The sequence below is a fragment of the Rattus norvegicus genome, chromosome 12, assembly GCF_036323735.1.
Source record: "Rattus norvegicus strain BN/NHsdMcwi chromosome 12, GRCr8, whole genome shotgun sequence".
NCBI lineage: Eukaryota > Metazoa > Chordata > Mammalia > Rodentia > Muridae > Rattus > Rattus norvegicus.
This window is the reverse complement of record NC_086030.1, coordinates 32,803,515-32,813,106: the sequence shown is the minus strand read 5'-3', so window position 1 is coordinate 32,813,106 and position 9,592 is coordinate 32,803,515. Positions and strand designations below refer to the sequence as shown.

At 46.9% G+C, this 9,592-nt stretch overlaps 1 protein-coding gene across 13 annotated transcripts in view; it reads left to right on the top strand.

Annotated features, from left to right (window-relative positions):
- Positions 1-9,592, top strand: part of Sfswap (splicing factor SWAP) — a 70,329-nt gene that overhangs the window by 2,926 nt on the left and 57,811 nt on the right. For all 13 annotated transcript variants that reach the window (NM_001400984.1, XM_039089425.2, XM_063271299.1 and 10 more), the window contains 2 exons: positions 613-744; positions 3,004-3,089. In NM_001400984.1, the coding sequence (NP_001387913.1) occupies positions 613-744; positions 3,004-3,089 (218 nt within the window). The remainder of the gene's footprint in view (positions 1-612; positions 745-3,003; positions 3,090-9,592) is intronic.

The following is a 9,592-nucleotide window of genomic DNA, read 5'->3' as shown; positions in this document are numbered from 1 at the left end:
GTACTGCTCAAGAAAGACTTACTTCAGCCACACCTTTTTAAAATTTTAAGTATTTAAAAAGTTACTCCCGTTCATTTTTATACTCACTCTTTCTGATATTATCTTGACAGTACCCAGTGGATTGGAAAAACAGGAGTCTTTGCGTTCTGAGAGGACCTCAGGATAGTTTATATATAGAGCCACAGAGAATTTTCCCAGCTTTTGAGGGCAGACTGGGATTTGAAAAAAAAAAAAAACCAAAAAAAAAAAACCAAAAAACAAAAAAAACCAAAACTCTTTAACTGTTCTTCTTTAACAGTATCGTATGAATTAAAATCGATGTTCTTGTGTTTGCCTTAATGATCTTTAATACAGTTCTTAATCCCAAAATTTCCTCAGCAGGAAGAAATTTTCCATAAAAGAGGTGTATTCTTCTATCTGTGGGTAAACACGTACTGGCAAAAAAGTACATGCCAATAGATACCAAATGTCGTTTCCAGAAACATTTTCTCAAAAAAAAAAAAAAAATTGAAAAAGTGTATCGTGCGCTTCACTGATAGCTGCACTTTAGAAGTGTATGTTTTCCTCAGTAAACTTCCATTTTTGTTGATAAGATTCTCATTTTTATTCAAGAGGAAGAATACAAAAGATTGAGTGAAGCGCTGGCGGAGGATGGGAACTACAGTGCCGTAGGGTTCACTTACGGCAGTGACTATTACGACCCGTCAGAGCCCACAGAGGAGGAGGAGCCCTCGAAGCAGAGAGGTGAGGGAAAGGAAGGCCCGTCCCTGGTGGGCGGTGACGTCTGGGACACTAGTGAGGGCCCTTCTCTTGTTGGAGCAAAGCTAGAGACTAGGATCTGAGCTGTGAGAAGAGTGGAGAGACAGTAGTTCTGACTTTGTTTAGCTGCCTTGATCCAGAGGCTTCTTACTTGCTCCTCTTAGGGTGAATCTCACTTGAGTTCCTCATCATGGGATCCTACTTTTTCACTGAACACACATTCTTCCTGTCTTAGTTGTCGTGTCTTGACCAAGGCACTCTTATGAGAGATAGCATTTAGCTGGGGCTACTAGCTTAATGCTTCAGAGGCTTTTAGTCCAGTATCATCACGATGGGGAGCATTTCAGCCTGCGGGTAGGTGCTAGGGCAATGGCTGAGAAGGACATACTGATCCTTAGGCGGGCAGGCGACAGACACACACACACACACACACACACACACAGAGAGAGACAGACAGACAGACAGACAGACTGACTGACTGACTGACTGGGCTTAGCAAAGGCTTTTGAAACCTCACACCCTGCCACCAGTGACCCTCTTCCTCCAACAAGATCACACCTCCTGATCCTTTTAATTCTTTCAAATGTTATAGGAGGTGACTTTAAGCCACTTCCTGGTGACTAAGCGTTCAAATACATGAGCCTATAAAGGCCAATCTTACTCTAACCACCACACTTCATAGTGTGGGTGTCCATTCTGGAGACATCTGAATGCCAGTTTTGCCTAGCAATTATTAGTATTCTTATGTCTCCTATGAATCTTCCTGCAAATCCTTTTTTCAGCAGAAGCATCCAGTGGAAGGACGCCTAAGGGGCTTCTTGACACTAAAGAGAAGACATAACTGTTAGTATAACATTAAAGCTTGAAGTCAGTGCCCTCCCTAGGCTAACGTGGCACCTTTGAATGTAAAAATAGCGCTGTCAAAACTGCAAGCACTTACTAGAGTGTAAGCAGAGTCCTTCTGTGAGCCCTGAGAGCACCATTGCCACATTAGCTGTTCTCAGTAACAGTGATGCCAACTTCCATGTGGTGACTCCCACAAGTTGTTCTCTGACCTCCACACGTGTGCAGCCACACAGAGAAAAATGAAATTTTGGGGTTGGGGATTTAGCTCAGTGGTAGAGCGCTGGGTTCGGTTCGGTCCCCAGCTCTGAAAAAAAAAAAGAGAGAAAAATGAAATTTTAAAAGTCAATAAAGATTCAGTTGGCTATTTAGTACCTTAGAAAAGGTGTAGTGTGTAGGACTTTGTCTAATATATGACAGACAAACGTTAAGTGGGTGCGATAAAAAGAGATTTAAAAATGTGTCTTGGTTACTTTTTTTAAAGAGGGTGGTTTGCTTGGGTGGAGAGGACATGATTGTTTTACAATTTTGTGATCAAATTTATTTTTCCAGACTTTAGTTACCTTTGTTGCTATCCGGGATCCACAAAAATAGTTGGAGGCAGTTTTGCCAACAGCTTAATGTGGCTGTCTTAAACATGGGCCTGAGAGAGGCAGATGTAGCTGAGAGGTAGAGAAGATCTAGGCGTTATCCCCAATGTGCTAAGGAAATTACCCAGTTAGCACAGAGCAGACCGAGACTCTGGGTGGATGGTAATGTCAGAGGACATTAATGACTTTAAACTCACTCATCGGGTCTAAGGAAGTTGGTAAACAAACACATTAGATGCACATCCATGAGGATCCATGTGAAAACTGGAAAGCGGTAACAGGCATCTATGGGAGGGGGAAGTGGAGCGAGAGTAGCCTGAAGACTACAGACACAGCAGAGACTTCTGTCTCAGGGTGGAAGGCAAGAACTAACACCCAAGGTTGTCCCCTGATGGTCACATGTGCACTGTGGCAAGCCCTTGCCTACATTTACTGAATGTCTTTAAGGCTTTAAGCATTGTGCTCTGGGGGAGGTGGCCATGGAAGTTAGCTCCTGTACACCAGGAAAGTGAGCTGGGTTGCACTAAAGCAGACAGACGGACGAAAGAGAAGCCTGTGTGCTGGGGATGAAGAACACCCAGGCTGGAGTTCAGATTTCCACCTGCCCTGGAAACATGCTCCTGTTGTTGCATCTCCCCCCACCTCTTTGGAGTCTGTGAATGGGTGGAGCAGGAAGCTGGCAGGGGGTAGTTCTACTTGTAGAAGGAGTAGTTCCCCAGTACTGTGTCAGGAAAAGCACACACTTGTGTCCTTATCTGCTGTTGGTTGATCATCATGCTGACATTCTTCAACTTTTTTTTTTTTTTAACAGAAAAAAGTGAGGCTGAAAACTTGGAAGAAAATGAGGAGCCTTTCATCGCCCCTTTAGGACTAAGCGTCCCGTCTGACGTGGAGCTGGTATGTGTGCTTCTTCACTGGCCTCCCATGTGGTTGGTTGCTGTTCTCTGTGGTGCATGAGGATGTGGCGTAAAACGCAGCTGCTTTGAGATGCTTTGTGCTACAAGATCATTTGTGAGTTAGAGGGAGGAGAGCACAGCCCACTTAACTGAAGAAAAATGGGTGTCTGGTGTGGTGCACAGCTGTCGTCTTAGGGCTTGGGAGGCTAAGGCAGGAAGATGGCAAGTTCTAAGCCAGCCTGAGTGCTCCAAACTGGGACCCCATCTTTGAAAATGAGGAGGAGTGCTAGAGATTGCTTTCTGCCCTTGCAGAGAACCCTGGTTCAATTCCCAGGACAACTGTGTTTCAGTTCAGGGACCCCATGCACTCTGCCCCCCTCAAGCTCATGACTTCATGACTTCATGAAGGTACACACGCACATACATAAGATACGTTTTAAGAACCTACGTTTTAGAACAAGAAAAGGAAGGGCAAGGGAAGAGGAGAGGAAGTGCAGCAGCACGAGCAGCTAGCCAGAGAGTTGTGTTGGACCTGTGTGGAGTTCCATGGGGATCTCGGGTCTCCTAGGCAAGTCAGGGTCTGCCCTGCTGAGGTGCGGAAGCAGTTGTGCTCAGGGCAGTCTTGTCGTCAGCGAAGTTCCTGCTTCTGGCTTTGTCTGCTATGAGCTGTGGAGGCAAATTCACTGGACACTCTTGGGTCTGTGTGGTGTGTCCTGGCCGTCCTCCCACGGATGAGGAGAGCAGAAGGAAGGCTCTGAATTCATCTGCTTGTCTCTGTTGGTACTCATCTGACGAGCCATCTTACCAGTAGCCTTTTAAATTAGGTTTGAAACTGAGCTGCAGGTGACCCTATCTGGCCTTACACCCAGTGTGTAGCTGAGGTTGGCCTTGAACCTCTGCCCACCCCAGCCCAAGTGCTGAGAGAGCAGGCATGTGTCTCCAGCCCACTGTTTCTAAGTCATGTTTGGAAAGGGCTCCTGGGGGTGCATGTCAGGAAATGTTGTCTTTGCCGTTGTTTTCACTCAGTGGCAAGTGTCAAAGGAATAACTGCTCCAGGCTTTGTGCTTGACACAGGAGATCATCAGGTGGGCAGGGGACTGACCGACCCCCAGTCCTCTGACACTCTCCGCCCTGGTGTGGCCACCTTCAGTCCAGCATGGACTTGAGGTTCTTGTTCTTTTCCTGCATCCTGTGAGGGAAGAAATTTCTGTTATGTTTGCATCCCTGTCTCCTTCTTTTAACCGTTTTGCTTTGGTGAGAGCTGAAAATGTTTACCTGAAGAGTTAATATTGTCAGTTTTACAGTAATACATATTTTAGGTTTGGTTTTGCTTTTTTTTTTTTTTTTTAAAGATTCATTTTAAATTCCGCACATCTGTGGGGATTTGTGCACATGAGTGCAGGTTCCCTCTGAGGCCAAAAGAGGGTGTGAAATTCCCTGGAACTGGGTGTTAGAGATCAAGCCTGGCTCCCTGAAAGAGTTCTTAGTCAATAAGCCATCTTCTCCTTCCATATTTGTTCTGATATGTACTGTTTCTGCAGTTCCAAAGCAGACTAGTCTATTCTACATTAGAAGTCCATTGACGTTGAGCCTAAAGAACCATTTGCTATATTACCTATATTTAATACTAAGTACATTTAGTTAAGATTAACTATGGGGTCCGTGCTCCCGTCTCCATTTTGTTTTATTGGTTTTAGTTTCTTTGAGACAGTCTCTATATAGCCCTGGCTGCATTCCCTATGCAGACCAGGCTGTCTTGGAATTCGCAGACATATGCTTGCCTGTGTCTCCCAATGAGGTTAAAGGTGTATACCTCCACACCTGACAGGTTTTTCATGGTGTGTATGGGGTGGCGGTGGCATTGTTCACATGGATGCAGGTACGTATGGAGGCCAGAAGGAAGAGTTACAGGCAAGTGTGAGCCTGGAGGTGCTGGGACTTAAACTCAGGTCAAGAACAGTATCTGCTCTTGAGCTAAGCCATCTTTCCTGCCTCTACCACATCTTTTGAGGCAGGGTCAACTTATATACCCTATGTCGGCCTCAAACTTGGGGCTTCTTTCTTTTATCTCCCAAGTATGAGGTGGTGTGTGTGCGCGCACATAGGTGCTTGTGCAGCAGAGACCACAGGTCACCCTCAGGTTCAGGAACCATTCACCTTATTTTCTGAGGCAGTGTCTTTCACTGGGACCTGAGGCTCAGCTCTTGGGCTTGATGGTTAGCCCAAACCCTTGGGATTGGTTCTTCGTCTTCTGTCTTCCCAGGCATTGCAGGCATGTGCCACTGCGCTCAGCTTTTCACGTGAGTGCAGGGGATTGAACTCAGGTCCTCATGCTTGTGCAACAAGCTCATTATCCACTGAGCCTTCTCAGCCCTTTTGTTTTTTGACACAAAATATTTTTTTTACTGTCTGTTCAAATATAAAAACAAAGGGCCTGCCTTAGGGCTTTCCTGCTGTGAACAGACACCATGACCAAGGCAACTCTTATAAGGACAACATGTAATTGGGGCTGGCTTACAGGTTCAGAGGTTCAGTCCACTATCATCAAGGTGGGAGCATGGCAGCATCCAGGCAGGCATGGTGCAGGAGGAGCTGAGAGTTCTACGTCTTCATCTAAGGCCAACAGAAGGCTGGCTTCCAGGCAGCTAGGATGAATGTCCTAAAGCCCGTGCCCACAGTGACAGACCTACTGCAATAAGGCCACACCTACTTCAACAGGGCCACACCTCTTTTTTTTTTCTTTTTTCTTTTTTTTTTCAGAGCTGGGGACCGAACCCAGGGCCTTGCGCTCGCTAGGCAAGCGTTCTACCACTGAGCTAAATCCCCAACCCCCAGGGCCACACCTCTTAATAGTTGCTTCTCGGGGTTGGGGATTTAGCTCAGCGGTAGAGCACTTGCCTAGCAAGGGCAAGACCCGGGGTTCGGTCCCCAGCTCCGAAAAAAAGAAAAAAAAAATAGTTGCTTCTCCCTGGGCCAAGCATATACAAACCATCACAGGTACAATAGAAAGTTGATAGCTAGGCTGGAGAGATGGCTCAGCGGTTAAGAGCACCCAACCCAACTGCTCTTCCAGAGGTCATGAGTTCAATTCCCAGCAACCACATGGTGGCTCACAACCATCTGTAAAGAGATCCGATGCTCTCTTCTGGTTTTTTCTGAAGACAGCTACAATGTACTTATATATAATAAATGAATACATCTTTAAAAAAAAAAAAAAAAGAAAGTTGATAGCTTAGTTCCTGTTGTAGGATCTAACATCTGTGTCCAAGGTAAATATCTCTAAGCTGTTGGACCCACAGACAGTTAAGGGAGCCTTGTTCTGTTCCCACAGTTCTCCAGTATCATGGTTTGAGAGGTCACTGAATAGAGTGTCTGGTCCCGGTCCACCCCTCCTCTCCCCGAGATGGTAAAACTGTGGTGTGTTGATGGCAGTAGACTGAGTACAGCCTTTGTGGTGGCGATGGGGAACCTAAGAGCAGTATTCAGCAGTAGTTCTGGTTGGTGACTAAGCATAGGTGGTGGATTGCTTATATGGGTGAGTGTTGCTGTGACAGCTGAGGGTGGGAGACCTTGACCTGGAAGGCTGGGTTAAAGGCGGGTAAGGAGGTGTGGAGCTCTTGCTTTACTTGAGCTGTTGGGTAGAACCTAGTGAGCACAAGGCACCTGCTGCCTGCTTCCTGCTTTTACCTCCCAGCTCTCCTACCGGCATGACTGACTCTCCAACCCCTGATCCATGCCTGTGACCCTGCAGACCCAGGCCCCTTCAGGTGACCTGACCATGGATTGCACAGGGTGGGGTGTGTTGTTTTTTGTTTGTTTGTTTGTTTGTTTCGATTTGGTTTTTGTTTCCCTGGCTGTCCAGGAACTCACTCTGTAGACCAGGCCGGCCTCTACCTTCTGAGTGCTGAGATTAAAGGTGTGCCCTAGCACTCCTGGCTTTGCTTTTGTTTTTTAATGGTACCTTTATGGGTAGGTTTTTCTGCTCCAAAGGAAGAAAATCAGAAAACCTGTTCTTTTCTCCAAATATGTATGTATCTTGTGTCCTGACATGGTATAGTTATGTATCTGTCTCTTTCCCAGGTTTCTAAAACTCTGTGTCCTTCCCTGAGTCCCACACATGAGCTAGCCACCTGTTCTGGCTGGCAGTGTTGCCCTGTGGAACCTTGTAAGGTGAAGTGCTGGAGTCCTTTGTTCAACCCATCTATTCCCTCTCTCCTCAGTCCCAAGTCACTAGAAATGGCAGACGTGGGTGTCTGCACCTAGTGTGAGAAGTCTTGAGCTGTGAATGATGTCTTCCAGGTACTCATGGACTCGTGGGCTTCCCTGGGGGTATTATATTTTACTGGGTTCTGCAACCCACCACTAGCCAGGCCTAGGGGCCCAGAAATTCTGCTGCTTAGCAGGCCTGTTAGAACATGTTTCTGGAAGAATACACTGGGCAGTGGGAAAGGAGAGAGGGGGCTTATTAGACATATGTAGCATTTTGGTCTTTCATGGGGAGCTGGTTCTTCTGTGGACGTGCGTGCCCCAGGCCTGTGTGTCTGTGCTTGTTTGTATTCTTCTCTGGAAATGCCAGTCTGTGACGTAGGAGAAACCCTGGGCTTTCTTGTCTGTTGTCCATTCAGCTGTGTGAAAAAGAAAGGCCCTCCTCCCCACCTGTGGGTACTGCTCTCGCACCAGGTCTTGTGTTTGTGTGTGGTTCTCCAGCTAATTTCCACACCCTGCCAAAGTTGTGTGTCTCTCCTCTCCTTTGTGCCACAGGGTCTGAAGCTTGGTTTGGGAGAGTTCGTTTCCACTCCCAATTGATGGGAAAGTTGCCACATTTCCTGCTAGTTCTTCCGTGATTGTGCCTGTCTGTCCTGTGACTGATCTGACATTTATTCCGACCTATGGGCAAAATGTTTCTTTTCTTTCTCACTGTGAAGATGCACCAACTCCTTCCTACTTAGCACCTTCCTACTGATCTGTCCCTTCCAGTTCTCCTATCCAGAACTTCTTACAGCTCTTGGGAAATATATCTTTGGGGGCTTCCTGTCCTGTGGCTGCCAGTGTCCCACTGCTCAGTTCTTATTCTGAGTTTAGGGCCAGGCTGATAAGAGTTTCCAGGGAAAGGGCTCTCAACATAAGACTCAGGTCTAGATGAGACCAGAACATTTCCCTTCTACCATGCAGACTTGGTGACATGCATACGTGACAGGTTTGTTGGTTTGAGTCTTTTGCTTGTTTGCAGGTGGAGGGAGTTGGCCTTGTATGTGATTATTAGTGCCAGAGCTCAAACCCAGAGCCTTGTGGGTGCTAAGCTCTGCCATTGAGTTGTACCCCGTCCTTATTAGCTATCGTTGATGTTGTTTTGGTTTTTTGTGTTGTTGTTGTTATTTTGTTCTGTACTTGAGATAGGGTTTTAATATATGGCCTTGGCTAGCCTGAAAAAAATTGGAAAAGGGCTTAATTCTCACACCCAGTTCAAGGTGCAGTCGATCCTGGCAGGGAAGAGAGGGCAGGAGCGTGAAGCCGCTGGTCACATTGCATCTGTGCTCAGGACAGAGAGGGGTGAATGCTGCTGCTCATCAGCCCTGCTTGTCTCCTTAGCAGTCCAAGGTCCAAGCCAGGGTACGGTGCCACCCACATCAGGCAGACCTTCCACCTCTGTTAACAGTAATCAAGGAAATCCCCAGTAGGCATGCTCAAAGGTCCATCTCTCAGATGACAGTAGGTTCTGTCAAGGTGACAATTGGAATTAACCATTACAAATGGCTTTCTCCAGGAGAAATAGATTTTATTATCATGGTAGAGGATCATGAGGTATGCTCTGTGGTAGTTTGGGGCTGGCAGGTGAAGGCACTCGCCCTCTAGCCTGACAGCCTGACTCTTGTTCCTGGGACCCGTGTGGAAGAGGAGAGCTGACTCTGCAGCGTGCCCTCTGACTTCCTCAGAGCACCCACACTCAAAAGAACGAAGGGTATGCAGAGTGAGGAAAGGACAAGAACAGAGCCAGAAGCTCAGATGCTTGGTTGGGCGATGATCGGTGCTGTGTTTGAGCCACTGTAGTCACAGCGCTATCATAGCCACTGCTTTCAAGACACCTAAGCCAGTAAGCTGACCTGGTCCACCAAGAGCCCGTGGGGTGCACTCATGCCTGCCTCTGGAGGGCATGCTGAAGCGATCCTTGATCCTTGACATGTTTAGAGAATGGCCTATTTTGCAAATGAATCTTTGTTAAGCCAGAGCTGGTGGAAATTTGTATCAGGGCCTGCATCCCAGTGCACACTGGATTTCCTTTAACATGGAACCCACTTTATTCAGGAGCCAATGACTTTAAAATAGTAGATACTGCTCTTCTTTACAAAAATGCTTTATTACAATTCATTTGTTTGGTGGACACCGTGCACCACTGCATCTATGTGGGGGTCAGAGGACAGCCAGCAGGGGTCACTGATTCCACCTTGTGGGTTCCACGGTTGAACTCAGGGTTTCAGGCTTAGCAGCAGACACCTTTACCCATAA